Below are 27123 nucleotides of genomic sequence, written 5' to 3'. Positions count from 1 at the left end.
TAAAGGCTGGGACAGCTACCCAAGTGACAGGTGTCTGGCGCTGGGTGGTGGCCAGGGATGGCAGGAGTGAGAGCAAGAGAGGAGTTCAGGACCAAGTGTGGGTCTCAATGGTGACCCCATGACCCAGGCGGAGAGGAGCAGTTAGCAGGAGTAAGAGGGGCGGATGTATCAGGAATTCAGCTTTGACCTTGCTTTGCTCAGGCCCTTCCTTCCGCCTAGGATGTCTTTTCTTAGTGCCTCCCTGATGCTCCCACTGGTCCCTGAAGATGCCGCGTGGACCCCTCCTCTGAGAATCCCTCTGGAGCAGATGCAGTGTGCAATTTCCAAAGAAGCCCATCGCCCATCGGGTTATCCTGAAAGTATATGAATCCTCAGGTATTTCACTCAGAGTTTCTCTGGACCAATTCCTGGACCGATACATCTCAGGATTCTCCATGCCCTGCACAAGGGGTCTGGAAGAAGCCTTGGCTCACCAAAACGGAAACGTGGTCTGCAGGATACTGCTGCAGTTCGCACTGTAGCCACGCGGGGGCAGCAGTGCACAGACCAAGGGTCGGAGAAAGGCACCTAGGCGATCTGGTCCCTGCTGGGCGCCCCCCTACTCCCCCAGCCCGCCAGCTTCCCAGGCCAAAACCTCCGCCTTTTTTTCTTTTCTTTTTTTTAAATGTGTAGAGGGGAAACCCCTACGACCCAGTTTTTTTTCCCACCTGCCCCACGCACCCAGTGCCCAAGCCCCAAGTCCAACAGTTAGTGTAAATTATGCAAAACCAAGTGAGATCAGTCCCTCTGATCAGAATCCCCCATGGTGTGCACCTCACTATGGATAAAGCCCCCTTCCCTGCAGCCCCGAAGCCCCTGTCTGTCCCACACACGCCCTCTTCACCTCGTGGCCCTCACCTCCTCCCACTTAACCCCTCACTCCCTCCGCTCCCGCCACACTGCCCTACCGGTTCCTCAAAGCAAACAGGTTCAGGACAATGCCTGGGTGGGGACAGCTTTAGTGCCTTGAAAAATGCATCGTTGTGGTTACTGTAAACGTACAGTCAATTCAAGTTGTATTTTTAGGGATGCCTGGGTAGCTCCATGGGTTGGGTGTCTGCCTCCACTGAGGTCATCATCCCAGGGTCCTGAGGTCAACTCCCTCATGGGCCTCCTTGCTCAGCGGGGAGCCTGCTCCTCCCTCTGCCTGAAGCTCCCCCTGCTTGTGCTCTCTCTCTGTCAAATAAATAAACAAAATCTTTAAAAATATATAAACAAATAAATTATATTTTTAGAAACAGAAACAGTTTCCCTTAAGCCTTTGGTTCCAATCACAACTGGTATGTTTCTTTTATACCCAGATAAGTGGACAATCACTTGGCAAAGAGGTCTCTGGCTATTCATTTGGATCCATTCAGAAATGTCGTGGGCTGAAATCACTTAAACGTTGTACGTGGCGGGACGCCTGGGTGGCTCGTGGGTTTAAGCCTCTGCTTTTAGCTCAGGTCATGATCCCAGGGTCCTGGGATCGAGCCCCGTGTTGGGCTCTCTGCTCAGTGGGGAGCTTCCCTTCCTCTTTCTCTGCCTGCCTCTCTGCCTGCTTGTGATCTCTGTCAAATAAATAAAATCGTTAAAAAAAAAAAAAACATTGCACATAGCATTTATAAAAGTAATATATCTGATTCTTTAATCCTGTTAAATGCCTCCACCAAGCAAACCCTTCTGAACTCCTTAGCAGTTATTACAAATCTAAAAATTAAATATAAATAAGGAGAAGTATGTTCTTTTAAACATTCAAATACTACTTATACACCTGGCCAAATTATTAAGTAGTTTCCAACTTAAAGTTGCCAGCCTGGAATTAATCAATCATCTCTGGAAGAAGACAGAAAAACCTGGGGACTCTCGTTCCTTCCAAAGCAGAGGTGGGAGGAGGTAGTCGGAGGACCCGAGAGGGAGGGGGGCTTCTCATTATAAACTACTAGGGACTTTCTGAATTGAAATTATGGGGGGTTGGGGGAGGGTTCAACTTCAACCCTGTTTTCTTTCTTTTTCAAAAGGAAAACATACACCTGAAGCAATCACCACCAAATGTTAACTGTTGCTCCTTCATGTGGAGACACAGGGGTTTGGGGGGATTATCTTCTGTGCTTTTCTGTCAGCTTTTAATTTTGGTAACATACGAGTGAGAGAAAGTTTACCATCTTTACCATCTTTAACCGCACAGTTCAGTGGCATTAAGTACGCTCAGGAGGTCGTGCACCTGGCCCCACCCACCTCTAGGACTTTTTCATCCTGCAAAACTGAAACTCTGTCCCCATTAAACCTTAACTGCCCACCCCCAAGCACCCACCCCTCTACTTTCGATCTCTATGGATTTGACCACTTTAGGAACTTCCTATGAGTGGAATCATCCAGACCTTTTGTAACTAGTTCATTTCACCCAGCGGGATGTCCTCAAGATTCATCCGTGTTGTAACAGGTGTCAGAATCTTGACTGTGTTTTTCAAATTAAACTGAAATTGAAAATACAAAAGCATGTGCTCATGATTAAAATAAATGAGATTGGGATGCCTGGGTGGCTCAGTTGGTTGGACGACTGCCTTCGGCTGAGGTCATAATCCCAGGACCAGGATCGAGTCCCAGGATCGAGTCCCAGGATCGAGTCCCAGGATCGAGCATTGGGCTCCCAGCTCCACAGGGAGTCTGCTTCTCTCTCTGACCTTCTCTTCACTCATGCTCTCTCTCACTCTCTCTCTCTCAAATAAATAAATAAGAAATTTTTAAAAAATAAAATAAAATAAATGAGATCTTTTGCAGCGTGTGTGATGAATGGCCAACACCTGCAGAATCGCGGCTTTCTCTGGTCATTTCCAGCGTTCTGAAGGTGCTGGATCCTTCTAGTTGCCTGTAGGGGAATGGAGCCCTCATCTGCTGATTTTCCGTGGGGGGCGGGGGGGGTCAGGATTTAGCTCACAGCTTCCTTCTCTCTCTTTGACATTTTTCAGGAACATCCTGACCCCATTATTTCTTCTTCCACCAACTCTAGTTCCTTTGACTGTTCCAATGGGCTAATGTTCAAAGTGAGTGTTCGTTATTTTTTTAAAGATTTTATTTATGTATTTGACAGAAAGAGAGATCACAAGTAGGCAGAGAGGCAGGCAGAGAGGTGACGGGGAAGCAGGCTCCCTGCTGAGCAGAGAACCGATGGGGGGCTCGATCCCAGGACCCTGAGATCATGACCAGAGCCGAAGGCGGAGGTTTAACCCACTGAGCCACCCAGGCGCCCCAAAAGTGAGTGTTCTTAAGGCATTTGCTAGGGGCCAGGCCCTCCCCAGTATTTCTATGTAAATTAAGTAGTTTAATGTCCACATAACTGTGTCTGATCTTAGATAGTACCCTTACTAGTCCATTTTAGAGATGAGAAGCTGAGGCCCAGAAAGGGAAAGTCATTTGCTCCAGGTTACAGAGCTTATTATCAAGTGGCAAAGCCGGGGTGCCCTCTGGTAATTTTGATTTGTTTGTTTGGTTTGAGTGTCACTGGGGGTGAATAAGTTCTTTATTCCATGGCTCTAGCTGAGGCTTAGGAAAACTCAGGAAGTGTATACAACATCTCTTCCCATCACTGTATGCAAATTTTACATAAAAGAAAAGAGCTATAAACAGCTATTGAACTCTGGTTGATAGTATAGGCACTGAAGAACTGGGAGGAGAGTGTGCAGGTGTTTGTGGCACTTTAAAATGAGTAAAGAGGGGCACCTGGGTGGCTCAGTGGGTTAAGCTTCTGCCTTCGGCTCAGGTCATGATCTCAGGGTCCTGAGATCAAGTCCCGCATTGGGTTCTCTGCTCAGCGGGGAGCCTGCTTCCTCCTCTCTCTCTGCCTGTCTCTCTGCCTACTTGTGATCTCTGTCAAATAAATAAATAAAAATTTTTTTAAAATAAAAATAAATAAAATGAGTGAAAAGTAGGGCCCCTGGGTGGCTCAGCTGGTTAAGTAGCTGTGGCCGAGGTCATGATCTCAGGGTTGGAAGACTGAGCCCCGCACTGGGCTCTGTGCTGAGCGGGGAGTCTGCTTGGGATTCTCTCCCTCGCCCTCTGCTCCCCCCCCCACCCCCACCACATGAACTCTCACCCTCTCTCTTAAAAAAAAAAAAAAAGAAAAAAAAAGAATAAAAAGTAAGATGGACGAATGGGTAGGAATCAGATACTGGAATACATTCAAATGTTCACTGCAATATGTAGGACTGTGTGGGTATTCACCGGACAGTTGTATAATTCTTTTAACTTTGCTGTATGTTCGAAATATTTCAGAACAAAATGTGGGGACCCCCGAACTGAGCTTCCACCGGAAAACTTGTCTTCTCTCGCCAAGACAGGCAAGAAGCCCCTCAGCTCAAAACAGCCACACTTGGATATGTCCACTTCCCCCAAAATGGTTCCTCTCCCCGAGGCTCTTCCTTGTGCTTCTGTCTCACCAGGCCCCAAAGCTGGGAGTTGTCAGAGCTTTCTCCGTCTCACCAGTGGGTCCCAAGATTTATCTTAGGGTGACCAGCTGCCCTCCTGTTTTACCCAAGACTGAGAGTTCCCGGGCTGGGGTGCATTCGGTGCTAAAATCAGGGAAATCCCAAACAAATTGAGATGCGTTGGTCCCCAACCTATCATTTCTGCCTCTTAAACATGTTCAGTTTATCCAAATTACCACTGCCCTGGTCTGTACTAATAACACACTTTCCAGTGATGACAATGAACTGTGGTAACTGCTTATTTCAAGGGCTCGTTACGTGCGAGGTGCGGTTCCGCCTATTCACCCGCGTGAGGTCTTTTGATGTGCACAATACCCTGCAGCGAACCACGTGATATCGTCTGTGTCAGAGACGCAGGACTAAGGCACAGAGAGGTACAGTCACCAGCCCCCAGTCACACAGCTAAATAGCAGCAGAGGTGCCAGCATCTGAAGCCAGGCCGATGGCCACAGAGCCCCTAGGGTCAACTACTTTGGATAGCCCTCCTGGAGCGCTGACTCCATGGTGCCAGCCAACGCGGGGAGGGGGGAGGGCTCTGCTCACTGTAGGTTCACCCTCATTCACCCCAATCATCTGCGCCTTCACCCAATCATCCATGATCTCATCAGAACAATTACATAGGTAAATATTGTTTCCCCCATCACCCACATATCACCAGCTTATAATCTTTAAAGACGAATGCAATAAAGAAATAAAGTAGAAAGTAATAATTTCCCATAGCAATCCTCCCCCAGGAGACCACGTTTTTTTTTTTGTTTTTTTTTTTTAAAGATCTATTTACCCGGGGCACCTGGGTGGCTCAGTTGGTTGGGCCTCTGCCTTCTGCTTGGGTCATGATCCCAGGGTCCTGGGATTGAGTTCCGCGTTGGGCTGCCTGCTCAGCAGGGAGTCTGCTTTGTCTCTGCCCTTCCCCCGTTTGTGCTCTCTCTCCCTCTCTCTCTGACAAGTAAATAAAATCTTTTAAAAATATTAATCTATTTGAGAGAAAGCCCAAGAGAGCAGAGGAGGGGCAGAGGGAGAAGGAGAGAAGCAGACCCTCCCCCCACCCCACTGTGCAGAGAGCGTGCATTCCGGCTCTATCTCCTGACCCTGAGGTCAAGACTTGAGCCAAAATCAAAAGTCAGACAACTCAACCGACTGAGCCATGCAGGCACTCCAGGGATACCACTTTTAACGGCGCTTCTGTTGGTTCCAGAATTTCCTCGTGGAGTATAGCAACCAGCACTTTTAGTTCTAAATCACAACATACTGTGATGGACGGATAGATAGATAGACAGACAAATATAGAGATGGATAAATGGAGGGACAGCTAAATAGAGAGAGAAAAACTGATATAGAGGATATACATGCAGATCTGCCTTTGTCTTGTTTTTTCCCAAACTGATCTTGTAAAAACACACTTCAGAACCCATTCTCCAAACCTCTCACCTACACATCAAGGCCACAGTCCCTGGCTCCAGGACCTTGTTCCCGTGTTCCCATTAGCTCCCTATCCCTACCTCCTGAGACCATCTACTTACCTCCCACCTGGGGCTTCCTCACCACACATGGCAGTTTGGTACACAGAGCCCTTCACTGACCTACCCTTGTCAGAGTCATGTTAACACTGTATCCCCATCTGCCCCCACTGAGTGTACATTGCTTGTCCATGCAGATGTGCTTTCATGGGAAATCCCAGTGGGGAGGTAGAGAGGGGTGCTTGACAACATAGAGATTGGGGAGTGAGGGTGTGGGGGTACTGCTAATTGAGTCAAGAGGTCAGGATAGTCTGAGAAGGTGGCATTTAAGCCAAGTACTCATTGACAAGATGATAAGGGAGAGTGGCCTAGTAGTGGGAACAGCAAGCGCAAAGGCCCTGAGGTAGGAATTAGTTGTCCTTGGTGTTCCTTGAGCACTGTGACCCAGACAAAAGAGAGATGCAGAATCTAATCAGGGGTCATTGAAATATCTCCAGAGTCTTGTCCTGGGCATATTATCATCATCAACAACAACAATAACCAGGTTAGAGCCAAAAGCAAGCTATAAGGGAGCTGGTGGCACCCACTCAAGGGATGGAGCCAGGAGAGTAGGGGAGGAGGCTGGACACTCAGATGGAAGGGAGGAGTGTGTGTGTCCTGAGGGTGTTGCTTATTCCGTCATTCCCCAAATAATTCCTCAGCAATGGCCCTTCTGTGCTCCAGATTCCAGATGCCCAAGAAAACAGCAGTGAACCAGGCCAAGAGAGTTTGTGTCCCCTAAGAGATCATTCTGGTGGGGAGACAGAAAATGAGATAAGCAGTTGTGGGGTTTGTCAGCCAGTGATAAGGGTTCCAGAGAGTGAAGAGGGTAAGAGGGAGTCAGGTGGGGGTGGGATGCATTTTTGACACGTTACATGAACTTGAATACGATGGGGAGGAGCCTCAGAGTATCTGGGGAAGGAAGGGCCTTTTAGACAAGTAGAATGACAAGAGCCAAGGCCCTGAGGTCAGCTCTATTCCAGGAAGGGTGAGAGGCCACAGAAGTGTGACTGCAAGGGGGGGGGGGGGCAGGACCTTCAGAAGCCAAAGGAGGAACTCAGCCATAGGACTGACGTTGGTGTTGGGACACAAGGCAAGAGGGAGCCAAATCCTCATCCACCTCCATAGAAAATGGGCAGAACAGGGCTCTGCTGGCCAATGGAAGGATAAGAGCTTATTCAGAATCCAGGAGGTGACCAGAGAGATAAAGCCAGGAATCCACAGGTTTCCTTACATGCTCAACACAAAGTCTGGTTTATTTTGATCATGTGCCCATGCTTTTGCACTTTTTCTTTCTTTCTTTTTTTTTTTTTTTTTTTTAAGATTTATCTATATGAGAGAGAGACATGGGAGGGGCAGAGGGAGAAGGAGAGAGAATCTCAAGCAGATTCTCCATTCAGCACAGAGCCTGACATGGAGATTGATCTCCCAACCTTGAGATCAGGACCTGACCCAAAACTGAGGGTCAGACTCAACCAACTGGGCCACCCAGGTGCCCCTGTACTTTTTCATTTTAAAAAATATATAGAAAATGTTAACACTTGGAAAAGCTATAAAATAGTATGTAATACTGTTTCCCACTTTTTTGAAGACAAATGTAGGCATAGAATAATTGACAGGAAAAAGAAATTAATGGATAGTGACTCTCTGGGCAGGAGTATGACAGGTAAGTGTAATGGTTTTCTTTCTGTTTTTCAGTATTTTCTAACCTTTTTATGAAGACTATGTACTAAAAAAGATAATACATATAACCTTGTGGGATCTCAAAAATAAAAAATAAAAAAACACAGGAAGCAAAGAAGATAATCCCTAAAATACCCCAATACCCTCCACATAAAGAAGCAAATATTAACACTTAGTCCTAAATGCTTCAGGTATTGTGTGGGTGTGTGAATGGAAACAGTGAGGAGAAATAGAAGCCCCCTTCCCAGCCCCCTTGTCCCCAGCCCATCTCCCCAGAAAATACCCATTGCCCTGAATCTGAAATGAGATCTTTGTTTCCTGGGTTTACATTTTAACATATAGATATGTCAAGAGGACGTCTAGCAAAATGACTAACAATACTTTTCAAGCCAAAATCCAAACAGCACATAAAATATAAAATGGAAAGAGAATGCCCCACCCTATCCCCAAAGAAAGGAAAGTAATTAACAGCTAGAGTATAAATTTTCCTGCCCCAACAGAGCAGGTTTTCCTGTCTGTCTTGTTCACTGCTGGGTCAGCCAGTACTGGGCATACAGTGGGTGTTCAATACGTGTTGAATAAAATTTTAGGTTTCTTGGACCAGTCCCCTTCTTAAAAGAAAACTTTTTTTTTTTTTTTTAATTTTAGGATATTTTTAGATTTCCAGAAAAGTGGCAAAAGGTGGTGCAGGGTACTCCACCGAAATTCAGGCTTTATTTGGATGTTACCAGTTTTTCCACAATTGGCCCTTTTTTGGTCCAGGATCCCACATTTCAATTTGTCCTTCATGTCTCCTTGATCTGCTGCAATCTGTGGCCACTCCTCTAACTTTTCTTCTCCAGGACTGGTGCATTTTTGCAAATACAGGTCAGGTATTCTGTAGAATATCACTCAATTTGGGTGTTTGCTGGGTGTTATTTTTCTCACCCTCCACTTGTGGTTACAGGTTCCTGGGAAGAAACCCACAGAGGCAAGGTGTCCTTCTCAGGACATGATGTCAGTGAGACCTATCCCCAGGGCTGTTAGCCTGGACCGTTTGGTTAAGAGGGTGTCTGCCAGGTGTCTCCCCTGGGAAGGTTCCTGCCTTCTGCTTTCCCATACTTTATTCTTTGGATGAAAGTCACTAACTCCTTTGACTCTAGACCACACTCAAAAGGAGGCTGGAAGGGTTAACTCCAGCTCCTGGAAGGGCCCTTTCCACTTAACACTTACTTGGAATTCTTTCTAGGGAAGATTTGACTTGTCTGCCGTCACACCCATTTTAAAGACGAGGAAGCTGAGGTTGAAGACAACATACTTCCTCACTAGAGGGTGGCCCAGAGTGAGGCCCTACCCAGCCATCGCGGACTGTGGGCGCCCCAGGTGTGAAGGAAGGGGGAACGACTCGGCCTGCGTGGGGGCAGAGGGAGGAACTCCGGTGTCTAAGCCCCGTCGCTGGCCCCAGTTGTAGCCCAGTCGGCGGGTCTGCGCCTCCCCCTGGGGTGCTGACCCCCATTCTATAGATGTGCCGCCTGCGCCCCAGAGGAGGCGTGGCAGCGCTGGGTGGCTCAGCCAGATTCGGAGGCGCGGCGGCGGCCCGGGGCCAGAGGCCCAGGCGCCTGCCCTCCCCGCGGGGGATCACCTGGGCCTGCCCAGGGCCCGCGGACCTGGCGGGAAGGCACGGCCTCCTGCAAGCCACGGCGAGCGCCCCGCACCCCTGCCGCCAGGCCCACTGCTACTCCGGCCGCAGATGGTAGGTGAGACGGCCCCACGGGTGTGAACGCCGCTGGGGCCTGGGGGGGGGGGGTGCTCCGCCTGCCCGGGTGACCCACTTCCTGTTTGTCCGGGCTCTGCGGGGGCGGGAGGCACAAACAGCCGGCCTCTGCTGGCTGACCTGGGGCAGGTCACCTCACCTCCCTGAGCCGGTGACCTCCGCGTGAAAAGAGGGCCCCCCCACAATTGGCCCATCGTGAGTGTGCAGGGGACAAGTCAGAGCGGAAGGAGGAAGGCAGGGAGGTGAGGGGCAGGTCAGACAGGGCACCGGGGCAGGGAGGTGGGGGGGGGCACTGCCCAAGCACCCACCTGCCTACTCTCTGGGCAGCCGGCACTGGGAGGCCTGCAAGCAGCTGCTGAGTGTGTGAGGGTCAAAAATCGGTGGTCACGTGGTGTGTCACCAGCTGCCCCCGCCTGGGTTCCTCCTGTGGGGAATGGGGGGTGGGGAGGAGGGGAAGATGTGGGCAGGACTTCCTGGAAAAGGGAGACCCTGGTGTTTGGGGGAGGGAGGTGACCCTGGGACTCAAACCCAGATGTTGTCAAACACACAACTCATGTGAGACACAACATAGACCCACAACACAAGTCAGTCCACAGTGCAGGGTCACAAATCGATGGCCCACGCAGTTCCACTTTAGATCCCAGGCAAAGGTCACCCACATGCCACACGGGCCTTGCCAGGCTCTCTGTGCACATCTACAGGGACAAAGGACTCCCGGGCACACGCAGACATGTGACCCAGGCAGGCACGCTTGGCTACACACAGGAAACAGCGCAGACACACCCAGACACAGGCAGACAAACATGTCCTGGGAGTGCATGGACACACAAGATGGGTCTGGCTGGGGCACACAGATATACAGCCACAGACACAGCACACACAGATAACGGGGAGCCTCGGGCCCATGACACAAACAAGCTCATGTGGGCAAACACAGAGGCTGCACTCCCTCGGGGGCCAGACCCCCACCCGAATCCCGTGTCCAGCACTGGGGAACTCCAAAGCTCACATGACCCAAGGGGAGGGCTTCTGGAACAGTCTGTGGAGAAACTGCATCATCCTCACTAATGATCCATTTCCGCCCCAGGGAATAAAGGCTCGGTGACCCACCAGTTCTGCCCAGGAGCTCACCTGCCTCTGAGCCCCCGGCTGACTGCCTTGTGCCTCCCCCAGGGTGAGTGCTGGGTGTGGGATGAGGGTGACCAGAATGGGCCAGCACAGCCACCCTTCCCTGCCCCTGGACCCCGCCTACCCTCTGACTCTCCCAGCGGGCTCCTGCCTGAAGTCCTGGGAACAAGGGCCACACCCAGGGCTTCCCCCTGGGCCAGCCCTGCAGGGAGCTGTCTCCCCCTCTCTGAGCAGGGGTCCCAAAGGCCCACTGCCCGTGCCTCAGCCCAGGACTCATCTCTCCTCCTCCCAGATGGACACACAGACCGTGCTGCTCATCCTGCAAGCCTGGCTGGTGCTCCCCCTGGCTGATGGAGCCAATCCCGTCCTGCGCTTTGTGGCCCTGGGTGACTGGGGAGGAGTCCCCAATGCCCCATTTCACACTGCCAGGGAAATGGCCAATGCCAAGGAGATTGCCAGGACCGTGCAGATTCTCGGTGCAGACTTCATCCTGTCCCTGGGGGACAATTTCTACTTCAGTGGGGTGCAGGATGCCAACGACAAGAGATTTCAGGTGTGTGCCACTTAGAGTGCGGTGGGGGACCCACGTGGAAAAGCCACTGGACCTGTGGGCTCTGGAGAGGGCAGGGGGAAGCTGGCATTTGTGGGTACCTAGAGCACTCCCTGTCTCCAGCCCCCAACTTGGTGGGAGCACCTGGGTAGCTGCCTGACCGTGGGGTTTGGGGGGGGTGCCTTCTGTGGGCTGCAGGAGACCTTCGAGGATGTGTTCTCTGCCTCTTCCCTCCGCAATGTGCCCTGGTACGTGCTGGCTGGAAACCACGACCACTTGGGGAACGTCTCGGCACAAATAGCCTATTCCAGGATCTCTCAGCGTTGGTGAGCCTGCCCCACCCCCCTGCCCTGCCTCGCCCCAGTGGACAGAGAGGCCCCCAGGCCTGCGCTGAACCTGGGGCTCCTCTGCTCAAGACACGTACCCCCTGCCTCCGCCTCCCCCGCAGGAACTTCCCCAGTCCTTACTACCGTCTGCGCTTCAAAGTCCCACGGTCCAACGTGTCCGTGGCCATCTTCATGCTGGACACGGTGACGCTGTGTGGCAACTCAGACGACTTCCTCAGCCAGCAGCCCGAGAGGCCCCGGGACCCGGCGCTGGCCCGCACACAGCTGGCCTGGCTCAAGAAGCAGCTGGCAGCGGCCAAGGAGGACTACGTGCTGGTGGCCGGCCACTACCCCGTGTGGTCCATCGCTGAGCACGGGCCCACCCGCTGCCTGGTCAAGCATCTGATGCCTCTGCTGGCCATGTACAAGGTCACCGCCTACCTGTGTGGCCATGACCACAACCTGCAGGTGAGAGTCTGCAGGGGAGGTCGGGAAGGGGAGCCCAGCCCAGCCAATGTGCTTCATGGGATCCTTCTGCTGCTGGGGGGGTGGGCTCCCAAATGTCCCTCAAGCTGTATGCTGTCTAACCACGGAAACAGCCCAAAGCTTCCTAAAAGTCAGCATCCTAGCCACCAGTGGCCAATTGCTTACTCAGTTCTCCCGCTGTGAAGCAGGATGGATACATGGCCGCAGGGAAGGAAACTGAGACCCCAAGGGGTTCTGGTCCTTGCCCAGGGTGACTCTCTGGTCAGGGACAGACCTGACCCTGGACTCCAGACAGGGGGGCACAAACAAACTCTCGAAGGGGCTGGGGCCCCCCACTAACCCGGTGCCCTCCGCGCACAGTACCTTCAGGATGAGAATGGCGTGGGCTACGTGCTGAGCGGGGCCGGGAACTTCATGGACCCTTCGAAGAAGCATCAGCGCAAGGTCCCCAACGGCTACCTGCGCTTCCACTATGGGGCTGAGGACTCGCTGGGTGGCTTTGCCTACGTGGAGATCAGCCCCAAAGAGATGAGCGTCACTTACATCGAAGCCTCAGGCAAGTCCCTCTTCAAGACCAGACTGCCAAGGCGAGCCAGGCCCGAGCGCCCACGAGTCCACCACCCTAAGGCCTGAGCCAGAGGAACCTTCCTGCCAGGGGGTGGGTGGGCTCTGCTGGGACCCATGCCTATGGGCAGGCTTTCTCACAGGCCTGCCGGGCCGCAGCGGAGCAGGGGTAGAACCACAGACGAGGAGCTGTGGTCCCTGGTGGCCCTTGTGACAAAGACGCCCACGTATGTGGAAAACACAGGGACACGTGTACCAGCTGGAGCGCTGCGCCCCTGTAGCCGAGCTTGTGCAACTCAAGCTCTGGGCATGGGGGGCAGGGAGGGAAAGCCTTCTCCTGAATGGAGCATCTTTCTGTCACTGCCGAATATTCAATAAAAGAACAGTTGCACTGGCTGAACGTATGCCCTGAGCATCTCTTTCCTCCCTTCGCTGGCATGTCCCATCACCTGGGTCCCAGAGGGTTGGGGACCCTCCCCCTCGCTGCTCTGGGTCTCCAGCTCTCAGCTGGCCTGAGGCATGGATGAGATTTTAAGGAAAGACCAAACAGAAAGCAGGGTTGCCATGCCAGGCAAGCCTTCCTCCTGCATAAGACAACACGACAGACACAACAGAGTTGGACGCACGCTCCTGCTCACGACAACGTGACTGTCCATAACAGAACATTCCCTTTCGCTCATCTCTGTGTGGAATTGGTAATGCCATCATGGGAATAAAAAAAAAAACTAAGGTTTTTAGAAAATGAACTATCGGGGTACCTGAGTGGCTCAGTGGGTTAAGCCTCTGCCTTCGGCTCGGGTCTTGATCTCAGGGTCCTGGGATCGAGTCCTGCGTCGGGCTCTCTGCTCGGCAGGGAGCCTGCTTCCCCCCCCCTCTCTGCCTGCCTCTCTGCCTGCTTGTGATCTCTCTCTCTCTCTGTCAAATAAATAAAAAAATAAAATCTTAAGAAAAAAAGAAAAAAGAAAAATGAACTATCTGCTCCCCTCCCTGTTCTTCCATCCCCTTCTCTTGGAAGGAAAAAAAAAAAAAAAAAAAAAAAACCTCTTTGTAAATGCCTTGTTTCCTTCCAGGGTTTCTCTGTTCAAAGAAGAACGTACGTGACCTTGTTTTCTCCCCCTCTCCCATGGATCTGCGCCTTGCTTATTTGTTTTCAAACCTGTGGTATGGCCGTGTCATTGACACATTGACACATTTAAAGGGTGCAGTTCCTTGAGTTCTAACACAGGCACATAGCCACAAACGCACCACCAAGGTAGAAGCATTTCCCACAGCCCCAAAGGTTCACTTTGCACTTGGCTGTTGCTGCCCTGTTACACCTGGAGATCTGCCCATCAGCTCTCAGGTGAGCTTCTGGCTCTTGCCCCAGCTACAAAGGCCCCGCCTGGTCCCGCTGTCTATCTAACTAGCCAGCTACCTACTGAGGATTGTCTGAATTGCTTCCAATAATTTTTCTATCCTCAAACATTGCTGCAGGAAATGCCTCTATGCGTTCATTACCTACGTGTACAAATATGTTTGTAGGATAACTTGGGCACGTTCCCACAAGTAGGACCGCCCTTCTTTATAATGGCCATGGAGCTTGGCTCCTGGCTGGGGTCTGGCGAAATCTTTCCCAATCCTTCCCTCTTGCCAGCACAGCTTCAGGGTGCCTGGGTGGCTCAGTTGGTTAAGGGTCTGCCTTCAGCTCACAGCATGGTCTTCAGGTCCTGGGATTGAGCCCCGCCTTTGGCTCAGGTCATGATCCCAGGACCCTGGGATGAAGTTCCACATTGGGCTCCCCGCTCTGCAGGGAGCCAGCTTCTCCCTCTGCCCCTCCTCCCACTTGTTCTCTCAATCTCTCTCTCACTCTCTCAAATAAATAAATAAAATCTTAAAAAAACAAAACAAAAACAAAAACAAAACACACATCTGCAGGGGATACCCTTGGAGCCGTGTGCCTTTGTATATCTGTGCAAGTAGGTACATAGCAAAACTTCCAGAAGCAGAACTATGTCAGGCCCCGTTTCTTACAATAAAATGTTGAAAGCAGAATGGACATTGGACATCCTAAGTCGAAAACTGCAGAGAAGTCTAGTTCCCCCAGGGGTTTGCGGGGGTGGGGTGGGGGGGAGTTGAGTAACACCCACCCACACACTGCCTGAACCAGCCAGGGAGAGGCCCGTCACAGACGCTGCTCCCTTGGCCCGCCCTCAACTGTCACTTCAGCTGCCACAGGGCAGGGACCCATCTGTGGGGCTCCAACTGTCAGCCCCACCAAGAGAAATGAAATAACACCCTGGACAAAATGCAACTGAGTTACTTCCAGGGAGAGGAACAGGCTGAAAGAGGCACCTTTCATTTGCTACTTAATAGAAGTCGATCTTGTTACATTTGTTATAGACGGGCGGGTTCCTGTGGACATGAAGCAAAGCCCTCTCACCAAAATGCTAGCCCTGGGTTCCTTCCAGCTGACGTTTACCTGCCTGCCAAGCTCTATGCACAAAACAACAAAGGGGCACCTGGGTGGCTCAGTGGATTAAAGCCTCTGCTTTCGGATCAGGTTATGATCGAGCCCCACATCAGGCTCTCTGCTCTGCAGGAAGCCTGCTTCCTCCTCGCTCTCTGCCTGCCTCTCTTCCTGCTTGTGATCTCTGTCTGTCAAATAAATAAATAAAATCTTAAAAAAAAAAAACCAAAAAAACACAACAACAACAACAAAACACCAACACTTCTAGTCCCGACCCATGAGGCCAGGGCCAGAGTCATCCTTGCTTCTCTGAGGATATTCGAGAAGCTTGACAGATTAAGTGATGTGCCCAAGGTCAAGCCCAGGAAGTGGCAGACCCTTAATCTTAACCACAACTGTCCAGGCGGTTCACAGCTACCCAGCCTCTTCCCACTGACTCAGAGGCTCCAGGCAGGCAGGGATCTGAATCAGAAGTCAGCCCAATGTCCCTGTTCACAGGGCCCAGAGCGTGGAATTAGCCCAATGTCCCTGTTCACAGGCCCAGCACGTGGAAAGGAGAAGTGACACATCCAAGCTGACACAGGGAATGAGGGGCAGGGAGCGGGATGGTCAGCCAGGCCCCCTTCTCCGCAACGACCAAGTACTGCTGCCAAGCACCTACCCTTGTGTCAGGCAGCTGCAGACCCAAGAAAAGCCAAAAAGAATAAGGCAGGGCAGACCCTCGCCCTCGGAAGGCTTCCATCCTGCTCCGGGGTGAATGCCAGTTAGCATGCAGCCACTGTTAGAAAGAAGCCTTCTAAACGTCTGTCACACGATGGCAGAGCTCCTCAAGGCCACTCACAGGCTCTCACCTCCTCTCACTCTCCACAGGCAACCTCTAGTGATCCGACCACCATCACCATGGATATTATTATCTCCCCAACTCTGCTCCTCACACCAGGGCCAGGAGAGGCAGTAACGTTCTCTTGAGGCCAGCAGCTGGTCGTGGAGGTCAGTGTATACCCTCCACAACCTCGCAGGCCAAGAATCGGAAATAAGAAGGTAAGAGACCTGCCTTACGAAATGCACTGTCATCAAAACAATGTGACATCAGATCAGAGAAAACATCCAGAGGAAATCCAGAAACAAATTCAAGAACACATGAGAACGTGACGCAGGTTGAAGGCAGTGCTGTAACTTCGCAGAAAGGTGTTATTTGCCTCGTCAATTTTCCCAGAAGACAGAGCCTAAGCCCTACTTCAGACAAGAGACAAAAATTAAAACCCGGAGGGATCACATATTTTAGTATAGAAAAAAAACACAGGGGCCCCTGGGTGGTTCAGTTGGTTAAGCATCTGCCTTTGACTCAGGTCCTGATCCCAGGGTCCTGGGATCGAGCCCCGCTCAGGCTCCTTCCTCAGCGGGGAGCCTGCTTCTCCCTCTCCCACTGGCCCTGCTTGTGTTCTCTCTCTCTGTGTCAAATAAATAAATAAAATCAAAGAAAGAAAGAAAGAAAGAAGACACAATAGAAGAAAAAGTACATCCACACAAAGATAATAATGAGACGGTTGGGAGTAGCTCTACTCATAACCTGCCCCAAACTGGAAACAACCCACAGGGCCATCAACAGGGGCGAAGATAAACAATCTGTGGTCCATCCACACAATGGGATACAACTTAGTGACAGAATGAAGGAAACAACTGATAGACACAACACAGACAAGTCTCAAACTGAGTGAGCTGAGCTAGAGAAGCTAAAGTCAAAAGACTGTACATAACTTATGATTCTGTCCATAGGACTTTCTGAAAAAATATAAGGGCTATAGGATCTAAAAACAGATCAGTTGGTGCCAGGGGCTGGGGGCAGCGGCAGGGGCAAGGGCACGAACTGACTACAAAGAAACATAAAGAAACTTTTGGGGGTTGCTGGAGCGTCTGAGTGGCTCAGTCGGAGAAGCCTCTGCCTTTGGCTCAGGTCATGATCTCAGGGTTCAAGTTGTGATCTCAGGGTCCTGAGATCAAGCCCTATGTTGTCACTGGGCTCTCTGCTCAGCAGGGAGTCTGCTTCTCCCTCTTGCTCTCTCTCTCTCTCTCTCTCTCACTCTGCTCCTCCTCCCTCCTCATGCTCTGTCTCTGTCTCTCAAATAAATAAAATCTTTTTTTTTTTTTTTTTCTTTAATAGGAAGGGCCAGGCCATGCAGGACCCTATGGGCCATGCTAGGAGTTTGGTCTTTTTTCTTTTTTTTTTTTAAGATTTTATTTATTTATTTGACAGAGAGATTGAGAGAGAGCACAACAAGGCAGAGCAGCAGGCAGAGGGAAACGGAGAAGCAGTCTCCCCACTGAGTAGGGATCTCAATATGAGGCTTGATCGCAGGACCCTGAGATCATGACTTGAACCCTGAGATCATGGCCTGAGCCGAAGGCATCCACTAAACCAAATGAGCCACCCAGGTGCCCCTAAATAAATAAAATCTTAAAAAATTTTTAAAAAGACACCTTTTGGGAGTGACGGATACATTCACTATCTTAATTGTGGTGATGGTTTCATGGGTGGACACTTATGTCAAAACGTGAAATTTTGTACTTTACCTGAGACTTATTTTCTGTCACTTATTATCTCAATAAAGCTGGGTAGGAAGGAAGGTAGGAGAAAGTGAGAAAGACAGAAATAGAAAATAGAAGGAGAAAGAAAAGAAACTAACAAACCCGCCAATCATGAGCATATAAGGGATCGTCCATATATACTATGGCTGAGTTGCAATACGAATTGTGTAGCTACTAAAAACAAAAGCTACTCGGATGTGTTTTGACTATTCAGGGTAATAGCAAATTTCAAGGTAACATACAGTGGGATCCCATCCACAGCGTATACAAGTTTGTATCCGCACTGAAAAAGGTCGCTAAGTCAGTTCCAAGGCTAATACTGCCCCCTAGGGGTTACCTTGAAGATAGCTCAACTTAAAATACCTCTCAATACAAATTATTTTCCTGAACGCTCTAATGAAAACAGCTCTTATCAAGGTCACCAGAGACCAAAATACTTGCAGAGTCAGAAGAGTCAATTCTCTTTCCTCATCTCAGTGAATGTCTCAACCACATGTGAGACAGCTAACCAACTCTCCCTGTTTTGAAATACCTTTTTCTGGAGGCTGCTGGAAAAGGACACCTACCTCTCCCCGCCCTACCTCATCAGTCTGTTCTGTCTCTTGCTGACACCTTTTCCTAACATCCAAGGATGGGGTGCCCCTAGTCTCCTTCTTAGCCCTCTTCTTTGGCCATACTTTGCCCCTCACCCTGAAACCAGATGACTTCCTCAGGCTCCAAGGCTTCAGATCACCTCTATAGGTGAGTGGCTCTCAAAATCACATCCAGATCCTTCCTCTGAGCCCCAGACTCCACTTCCAATGGCCTGTCCCATACCTCTTTTTGCTTGTCTCAAAAATCATGGCTAGAATACGCTTGATTTCTCCTCCAAATCATCTCCCTGAGAGGCAGCACCCAGGGCCTCCAGACAGTGGCTTTCACCTTTGATTCCTTTCTCTCCTTCACTCCAGAAATTTCATGTTTCTGTGTAACTCCGGCCCAGCCTTCGATTTCAACCTGAGCGTCAGCCTCCCAGAGAAGCCTTCCCTAAGCTCTCAGGCTGGCTTGGCAGTCCCCACCGCCATCATATGCTTTGAGAGCCACACATTCTCCTCTGCGGCAGTGCAGTACTACCCTGAAGAGTGTAGTAATTGATTCTTTATGTCCAGCCTCTTCCCTAAGTTGTGGGATTCGTAAAGCCTTATTCCTTCTACCTCCAACTCCAAAGCGGTCCCTAACATGGCCCACAACACTCCACGTGGTCTGGTCCATATATGCCTATCCAGTCTTTTCTTACAACTTCAGCACCCAGCGTGGTGCGTGGACTAGCAGCATGGACGTCACGGGCGAGCTAATCGGAAATGCAGACTTTTAGACCGCACACTTGACCTAAAGAATCAGACCTGAACTTTAAGAAGATCCGCAGGCTCTTATTAAAGTTTGAGAAGACAGTCCGACAAGCTCCCCCGTCACCGACTCCGCCGTAATGGTATCTGCAATTCCTTAGCCCTGAGATGTTTGAATGTGTCCGCCGTTGGGGAGACCCTGGTGGGCTGCGAGGGGCTGGGGCTTGAACTAGGAGAAAAGACAAGTGAAGATGCTGCGGCCAAGGGCAAGTCAGCCTTTCCCTCTCTGGAAACTCAGCCACCGCCGCTCCCGAAACTCGGTTATCTACCCTCCTGAGAACTCAGCAGAAGGGATGCGGTGCAGTACCACATACCGAGGCGCACGCGCCTCCGCGCAGGCGCACTGCGACCCTGCCGTCCGGGCCCGGTACGCGAGTACGCGTGTGCACTGGAGGAGGCGGGGCCTGCCCGCGGGGCGGTCCTCGTCGCGGGTAAGAAGAGGAGAAGGGTTTCCGCTTCCGGCGGGAGACGGAAGTCACTGTCTCCCGGTGAACGAGCCGTCGCAACGAGGGGAGAAGAGTGTAGGTGACTGTTCGCACCGGCGGGCGTTGGGCTTGGCGTGACTGGGCGATCTTCCGCTTGGGGACGCTCAGGGGGTCCCAGAAGAGGCGTCGAGGACCTGGGGCTTGGGGGGGGGGGTGGCCTGCCGGGGAGCTTGGCTCCCTCGGACCCCAGCTCGCTAAGCGCGGCTGCACGGTGGCCGGGCTCCCACTGGCGGCCGGCGGGAGACGTCACCGAAACCTCGGTGAGCTTGGACGGACCGCTCACCCGCCGCCTCGTGAGTAACGGCAGGGTTGAGGACCGATTCCTTTTCCGGGCCCCCTTGGCGCGCTTGGACTTTGGTCGCCACAGGGCAGGCTAAGGCCCCTGGAGCTTTGTGTACAGGCCAGACCCCTTTTTCGCTGTGGGGTTGGGGATGCTGCAGATGCTGGGTAAAAGGAGATTCTGGGGTGCATCAGTACCTTCTGATTCAAGAGACTTATTCATTCAACAAGTAGTTATTGAACGCTTAATGCATACCAGGCACTACCCGTGCTGGGGATTCAGCGGTGGGCAAATCGTGCCTCCCACGCTGTTCCATTGGGGGCAGATCTGAGATGAGGTTCGGAAATATCCACCACCACCCCCATCTCCCCCGCCAGGTGATTCTGTTACAGATGGTACCCGCGACCCGCTTTGGGAAAACAAAACACTGCCCCTAGCAGTGGAGAGACATGGGTCAGTAGAAATGGCCACACCTTTGAGGTCTGGCTGCATTCCTCGGCTGCCCCATCTCGTACCCTTTCCCATTGCTCACTGAGCTTCTGCTGTACCAATCTTTCCCTTTCTGGGAAAAGGGCGGGGGAAAAGCTGCTTCTACCTCAGCCCTTGCAATTGCTGTTCCATCAGGTTGGACTGTTTCACGTGGTTGCTCTGTCTCATCATTCAGGCCTCCGCTTAAGTGACTTTTACCCAGAGGGTCCTTGCCACCCCACTCTTACCTGAAGTAGCCCCATTCCGGAGGTATTCACTTAGCCCTGATTGATTAATCTCATAGCACTTACTGATGTTGGAAATAATTTTTCTCACGACGTTGTTGAGGGTCTATCATCTTCTACTAGAATAGAGGTTCCGTGAGAGCATGCACTTTGTCTGCCTCGAATGCAGCCTTGCTGTGGTTAGCAAAGGGCCTGGCATCGGTTCATTCATTCATTTATTCCGTAAACATTGGTTGTGTGCCAGCAGTTCCAGGCTCTGGGGATACAAAGAAAAGACAGAAATCCCCACCGCCACATAATTTGCATTTGGAGGGAGGTGGGCGGGGAAAGAGATGCAGGGAGACCAGTGAGGAGGCTGTGTGAGCATGACAGGGACTCTGGACCCAGACCTTGGTCTTGGCGAGAAGTGGGCAGATTCTGGATTTCTTTTAGAGGTAGAGCGGTAAGATCACGATGAGATAACGGGTGTGAGAGGGAGAGAAAGGAATCAAGGGTGAGTCCAAGTTTTTTTGGATAGATGGATTTGCTGTCTGCTGAGATGGGGAAGACCAGAAGAGCATCCCAAAACCAAGCTGCTGGGGTGCCTGGGTGGCTTAGTGGGTTAATCCTCTGCCTTCTGCTTAGGTCCTCGTCTCAGGGTCCTGGAATCGAGCCCCACATCCAGCTCTCTGCTCGGCAGGGAGCCTGCTCCCCCCGCGCCGCCACCACCTGCCTCTCTGCCTACTTGTGATCTCTGTCAAATAAATTAAAACAAAACAAACAAACAAAAACCAAGCTGCTGAGTTATGTTTAAATGTGTCTTAGCATCAGGTGAAGGTGTAGCCGAGGCAGTTAAACAAGCCAGTCTGCGGCTGAGAGGAGACACTGAGGATGGTGAGATCAGGAGGCATCAGTATAGAGGAGGCATTTGAAGCCCTGAGGTGGGGCGAGATCTCCACGGAGGTGAATGCAAATGAAGTAGACCCCCAAAGATTGACCTTGGGGGCTCATGTACCATTAGAGACGTTGGGGCTGGGGGGAGCAGCAGCAGCAGAAACCGAAAGGAGCCATCAGTGAGTTCTGAGAACCGCAGGGGGAAGGGTGGGAAGAGGGACCAACAGTGTTCAGTGCCCTGAGGCGGAGATGAGCAGACCGGTGGGGAGGTAGGGGGAGAGTGGGAGGAAATGAATGCAGACAGTGAGTGCAGACAGCTCTTCTAGAAAAGCCCAGAGAGTGAAGAGGTGGTTATCTTTTTGTTTAGAAAGAGCGTTCCAGCTGGTGAGCTACGGCAGGGGCAGAGGGAGAGAGAGAGAATCTCAAGCAGACTGTGTGCTGAGCAGTGAGTCCTACGCGGGACTCGATCCCGTGACCCTGAGTTCATAACCTGAGCGGAAATCAGGAGTTAGACGCTCAACCCACTGAGCCAGTCAGGTGCCCCATGAGGTGGTGGTTTTTAAGGATGTATATAATAACTGTGTTTGTTAATGAGCTAGAGGAGAGAGACAGCGTTGGTGGGATTCAGAGCAAAGGAGGGGAGGCAGAATGGGGGGTTCCTGGGGCTTGTGGGTATTCTGTGTGACTACTTCTGGACACTCTGAGAATTGGGAACACCCCAGGTCAAGAATGAGGATGGGATGTAGAGAGCGGTCGCTAAATATGAGTGAAATTTATTTTTCTGTTGATTGTGGCAGGCTTCTGGCCTCTCGAGTCAGTGTGGAATAGTTAAAGCCACACGGACTGGGGAGAGGGGCAGCAGCAAGGGGGGAGAGTGCTTTGGGAAGGCACTCCCAGGTCCGGGGATCATGGAGCCCTGAGCACAGTGTCTGGCATGGGAGATGTGCTCAGTGGTCCCCCCTGCTTCCAAGATGTCTGTTCTTGGACATTCCAAGGTGTGTTGTTCTTCCTGTGTGTTAGACATCAGAGAACGATGCCACCTTCTCTCCCACTCACCTTCTCCATCCGCCACCATTGTGGGAGTCATCCTGGACCCCTCCTCTCGCCACACCCACTCAGCTGACGCATCTCAGACTCTGAGCCACTGCGGTTCCTCGCTGAACAGCCCAGCCCTGGTTCCGGCTGCATCCAGACCTCTGCCCGGTTCTCCATGATGCCTTAGAAAGGCAGAGATTTCGGGGGCACCTGGGCGGCTCAGTGGGTTAGGCCTCTGCCTTCAGGTCAGGTCATGGTCTCAGGGTCCTGGGATCAAGCCCCGCATCAGGCTCTCTGCTCAGCGGGGAACCTACTTCCCCTCCCTATGGCCTGCCTCTCTGCCTACTTGTGATATCTCTCTCTCTCTCTCTCTCTGTCAAATAAATAAAGAAAATCTTTTATTAAAAAAAAAAGAGAGAGATTTCATCCTTCCTCTCCTCACTGCCCCCAGGTTCCGTCCAAACCCCCCCACCTGCCCCTCCTCCCTCCTTACCCTGCTCCTCACCCCACCTGTGTAGTCCCCAAATGTTGGCCTCAGGCACCTGTCCTCAGACTTGGTATGTGGCATTTCTGTAGACTTGATGCTTCTCCCATCTCTTCTGCCCACCAGTCCTTTATCTGTGGAGAGCGGCCCAGGAGGTTCATCCCGAGAATCTGTCAAATGCCTTGAGTGTCGTTCCTTCCTTGCATGTCCCTTTGACGAGAGGAGCAGCTGCTCTTAAAATCATCGGCTTCTGAGTGCCTAGGCCCTGCCCAGCCCTGTGCAGCTGGTCGGCTGGAGTCCCTTGTGTCGTCCTCACCAGGAACAGTGGTGTCCTTTGTGGGCGCCAGTGATGGACGGGCCAGGCCCTGTACTTACTTCACTTATCATGTGTCGTAGCAGCTCCACAAGACCCCTCTGAAATAGCAGCTTCATCTCTGTTTTACTGACAGGAAACTGAGGCACAGAGAATTTAAGTCACCAGCCTGGGGTCACCCAGGCTTCCTGGGTGCCTGGGTGGCTCAGTGGGTTAAGCCTCTGCATTCAGCTCAGGTCAGGATCTCAGGGTCCTGGGATTGAGTCCCAAATCGGGTTCTCTGCTCGGTAGGGAGCCTGCTTCCTCCTCTCTCTCTCTCTGCCTGCCTCTCTGCCTACTTGTGATCTCTATGTCAAATAAATTAAAAATTTAAAAATTAAAAAAAAAAAAAAAAAAAAAAAGAACTCAGGCTTCCTGATTGATGCCAGAGCCTGCTGCCATGCCCCCTGCCCAGAGTGTGCCCAGACTGTCCACCTGCCTGGGGACTGGGCGCCTTCTCCCTCAGGGGCAGGGCCTGAGGTGCCAGCCAGGCCGCCTTCCCAGCCTGCCTCCTAGAGCATCAAGCTGGAGGGCTCTGTGGATTCCCCGAGTTGCTGACTTCCGCTCCCACCGCCCCTCCCAGGTTTGCTGTCCTTCAGACATGGGGCGCAGAAAGTCAAAACGGAAGCCACCCCCCAAAAAGAAGATGACCGGCACCCTAGAGACCCAGTTCACCTGCCCCTTCTGCAACCACGAGAAGTCTTGTGACGTAAAAATGTGAGTGGGGGCCCCGGCCTCCTCCCTCCTCCCAAAGTCGGGCGGCGGCTTCCCTGCTCCCACCATCCTCCTCTCTGCCCCAGGCCTTCCCAGGTGGGGGGATCATCACCGAGAGACACAGGCTCCTTTACTCACAGTCTCTCCCCCTCCTCCTCTTCCAGGGATCGTGCCCGCAACACTGGAGTCATCTCTTGTACCGTGTGCCTAGAGGAATTCCAGACGCCCATCACATGTATCCTTGGGAAACCAGGCTTTTCCTGGAAGGTGGGGTCGGGTGGGAAGGGTTGGGGGCAGTCAGGGCTCCCCTGCCCCGGGTGGGCTGCCCCAGGGCACCTGGCCAGGAGCAGAGGGACCGGACTCAAGTCTCTGCTCATCTGGCCCTGCTCTTTGCCGCAGTGCAGGGCTGTGGCTGCCCGGGGGAAGAGGAGCCACCTGCTGGTTTCCATAGGGTGCAGGGTGGGGACCTGGCTGATACCAGTGAGAGGTGTATACGGGGAAGGGGCCCAGTGCCACCGGTCGTCCTTGACTTCAGCGGCCTAGACTTGTCAGAACCAGTGGACGTGTACAGCGATTGGATAGATGCCTGTGAGGCAGCCAATCAGTAGCGACGCAGAGGACCCGCTCCCCTGGCAGCGCCGCCTGCCATGGACCTGCCCCTTTGGCTGCCAGTCCAGAGACATTCCAGGGTCCAGGGTGTGGGTCCAGGGCCTTCCCAGCCCTCTGCGTATATGGAGTGTGTGTGGCTGTGAGTGAGTGCGGTTGTAAGTGTGACCTTGGCGGTGTGCTTGTGGGCAGGGACTGGAGGTGAGGTGGGGTTGTTGGGCCCCCTGGGGGTCTGAAGTGCATCACTGGGCTCTGAAAGCCTTGAACTTGATTGCTCCTGCCTGGAACCGGTGTCCTGACCTCCTGGGCAAGGGCAAGGCCAGCAGAGGCTGCCTCGGGACCCTCCGGCCTCCTCAGCCACTTCACCAGCACCTTGCCCGTTTGAACTGGACTGCCCTCCCTCCTTCCCTGCCTTCCAAGGCCTGTGGCCTGAGACTGAGCGCCACGGTCCCGTAGCCCCCTTGGCCAGGCCCTGGCAGAACAGCCCCTTTTCATGTTCAGTTGCTTTTGTAGCTGAGAAGGGGCTGGATCGGGGCTAGCTGTCAGCCACAAGCCCTTAAATAAAGCAGCCGATGCAAACTCCTGCCTCCCTGTGATTTCCTGGGTTCTGGGTCAGGCCCAGGGGCTCAGTGAGGGAGAGGAGGAGACAGAAACATTCGGAGGTGGCCCAGCGGGCCTTTGGAGATGGGGTTTGGTTAGTCCAAACTGTCCCATCTTGTCCACGTGACACGCATTCGGGGTGAAACCAGGGCAGTGCTGGGCCCAAGGAATCCACGGACATCTGGCCAGGCACTTACACACAACAAAATGGGACCAGTGGAGCCTGGGGTGGGGTGGGAGGTTGGTCAGGACGATCAGAGGCGGCTTCCTGGGGTGGGGGGGTGACCTGACGGAAGTAACACTCCAGGCCCACCCTGTCCCCCCATGAGGCAGGTGCCCCAGGCTCACAGGTGACAAATTGGGCCAGAAATGGCAAGTTACTGGTTGAAGTCCCCCAGCCAGAAGGCTGCAGAGCTGGGCATTGAGCCCGGGAGGCCTGGCTTCATGGCCCAGAGTCTGTCTTCCTGTGAGTCCAGGGTCCAGGCTGAGGGAGCAGCTCGCAGATTCCTTGGGGAGGAATTGAGAGCACGGTAGAAGAGGGTAGGGTCCACAGAAGGGACCTTTTTCCAGGGGCGATGAGGGGTCACTGAAGGCTGGACATGGGGCCAGCTGCACGTGCGAGGTACAATAAATAGTGGCCTTTGTCCCTGGTTCCTGGCAGAGAGTTCCTCAGACCCTTGCAGTTTCCTGAATGATGGTGTCACTCAACAGTGCCCCTTTTGAACACACCTGAGTTGATGCTGGTCACCAAAAAGACGGTGTGCTCACCAGGTGGGCCCCTCAGTAACTCCCACGAGCTCAGGAAATAAAGGAGAGCTGCAGGTTAAGCTGTATAAAGACTTCATTGAGATCCGCTGAGCTCGGGGCTGGCGAGCTGTGGAGCTGCCGGCAGAGCGGGGCACCTGCAGAGGGAGTGGGAGCTCCACGCTCCGTGCCCCGCACTTCGGCCTAGGGGCCTCTTCCCTCTGGCTGTTCCTGATTTATGTTCTTTTCTAATAAACTGCTAATCTAGTAAGATACAATGTTTCCCTGAGTTCTGTGAGCCACTCTAGTAACTGAGTCAAACCTGGGGAGGTGGTCATGGGAAGCCCTGACCTATTACTGATGGATCAGAAGCACAGGTGACAACCTGGACTTGGCAATGGGCCCAAAAGCAGAGGGACAGTCTCATGAGATGGAGCCCTTATCCTGTGGGACCTGATATGGCCTCTAGGTCATGGTGCAATTGAGTGAATTGCTTGGTGATTCTGGAAAAAAATGCCTCTGAACCCAGCTTATGGTGAACAGCTGTGTGTTGCACGGTGGCCTTAGGCAGTCCTGCAGTTATGGAGATCCTGGTGCTCTGGCTGCCTGGGGCTGATCGGCACCTGCTCCCAGCCTCCAGCCTGGGCACCAGGTGACCTGTGCTTTGCGTTCCTCCTTGGTATAGCAGGAAGGATGATGGAACCTTCTGGACCATGCTGAGGCTGGAAGGGCCCCAGCATAGTGCCTAGGTTTGAATGACTCTGGAACCCACCCAGGGCAGTAAGGGGTGTGAACAGCCAAGGGAGGGAGATGCTGAGCTGGCTGAAAGCCTGGGCTACTAGGCCAGGCGCTGGGTCTGGCATGCACCCCCCCACAGGCCCACCCCCACAGGCCCACCCAGCCCCTGACATGCCCTTCCCTGGTGTTCCCACCTTCCCCTCCAAAGTCCCAGGTAAGGTCGTCTGGCCCAGGAAGGAGCCAGTGGGGGTGGGCAGAGCCATGGACAGGAGCCTGGGTCGGGGGGTGCCCTCAGGGGTCCAGCAGAAAGGGGGCTCATTCCTCTGGCTTCCAGGGCCCGCCCACCCCAAGCACACAGGCCAAGTGCTAATATGGTGCTGTTTTCCCGAGGAGGCAGGCCCTGGGCCAGGCATGGATCCTCCTCGGCATAGCTTCCCCATGCTGGTCCTGGGGGGAGCAGGACTTGCCCTGGACAGGCCAAGAGCGCCTGGAATCCCTTTTACGAGGCCCCAGGGGTTGCATGCGTCTGTGCGTGTCGGTCTTCTGGTGTCTGTCTCTGCAAGTCCCCGTGTTCCAGCATCATCCCTGCTATGG

General features: G+C 52.7%; 2 protein-coding genes across 4 annotated transcripts; both read left to right on the top strand.

Moving 5' to 3' along the window:
• The first annotated feature begins 10521 nt into the window (after positions 1-10521).
• On the top strand, positions 10522-12884 carry ACP5 (acid phosphatase 5, tartrate resistant). The gene is made up of 5 exons (XM_059160070.1): positions 10522-10608; positions 10855-11115; positions 11311-11438; positions 11561-11906; positions 12285-12884. The coding sequence occupies exons 2-5, from the start codon at positions 10855-10857 to the stop codon at positions 12555-12557; spliced, it is 1008 nt and encodes a 335-aa protein (XP_059016053.1). The 5' UTR covers positions 10522-10608; the 3' UTR covers positions 12558-12884.
• Positions 12885-19309: 6425 nt separating this feature from the next.
• ELOF1 (elongation factor 1) lies at positions 19310-25026 on the top strand. 3 transcript variants are annotated; one of them, XM_059160067.1, is made up of 4 exons: positions 19310-19426; positions 23711-23844; positions 24006-24076; positions 24385-25026. In XM_059160067.1, exons 2-4 carry the CDS (start codon positions 23729-23731, stop codon positions 24447-24449), a joined length of 252 nt encoding a protein of 83 aa, XP_059016050.1. In that variant the 5' UTR covers positions 19310-19426; positions 23711-23728; the 3' UTR covers positions 24450-25026. The 3 variants fall into 3 exon arrangements, with proteins under 3 accessions (XP_059016050.1, XP_059016051.1, XP_059016052.1); XM_059160068.1 differs by having other exon boundaries at positions 19310-19430; XM_059160069.1 differs by lacking the exon at positions 19310-19426 and adding an exon at positions 19452-19683.
• Positions 25027-27123: the final 2097 nt, after the last annotated feature.

The sequence above is a fragment of the Mustela lutreola genome, chromosome 2 (assembly GCF_030435805.1).
Source record: "Mustela lutreola isolate mMusLut2 chromosome 2, mMusLut2.pri, whole genome shotgun sequence".
Taxonomy (NCBI): domain Eukaryota; kingdom Metazoa; phylum Chordata; class Mammalia; order Carnivora; family Mustelidae; genus Mustela; species Mustela lutreola.
This window is presented reverse-complemented; position numbering and strand designations above follow the sequence as displayed.

What these genes read in the sequence shown, in the direction of transcription:
- ACP5 (XM_059160070.1), top strand. Translation starts at nt 10,855, where the DNA reads ATGGACACACAGACCGTGCTGCTCATCCTGCAAGCCTGGCTGGTGCTC. An exon ending in TCCAGGATCTCTCAGCGTTG is followed by an intron (nt 11,439 to 11,560) that starts GTGAGCCTGCCC and finishes CCTCCCCCGCAG; the next exon opens with GAACTTCCCCAGTCCTTACT. An exon ending in GCCATGACCACAACCTGCAG is followed by an intron (nt 11,907 to 12,284) that starts GTGAGAGTCTGC and finishes CTCCGCGCACAG; the next exon opens with TACCTTCAGGATGAGAATGG.
- ELOF1 (XM_059160067.1), top strand. Translation starts at nt 23,729, where the DNA reads ATGGGGCGCAGAAAGTCAAAACGGAAGCCACCCCCCAAAAAGAAGATG. An exon ending in AAGTCTTGTGACGTAAAAAT is followed by an intron (nt 23,845 to 24,005) that starts GTGAGTGGGGGC and finishes CTCCTCTTCCAG; the next exon opens with GGATCGTGCCCGCAACACTG. An exon ending in ATTCCAGACGCCCATCACAT is followed by an intron (nt 24,077 to 24,384) that starts GTATCCTTGGGA and finishes TCAGCGGCCTAG; the next exon opens with ACTTGTCAGAACCAGTGGAC.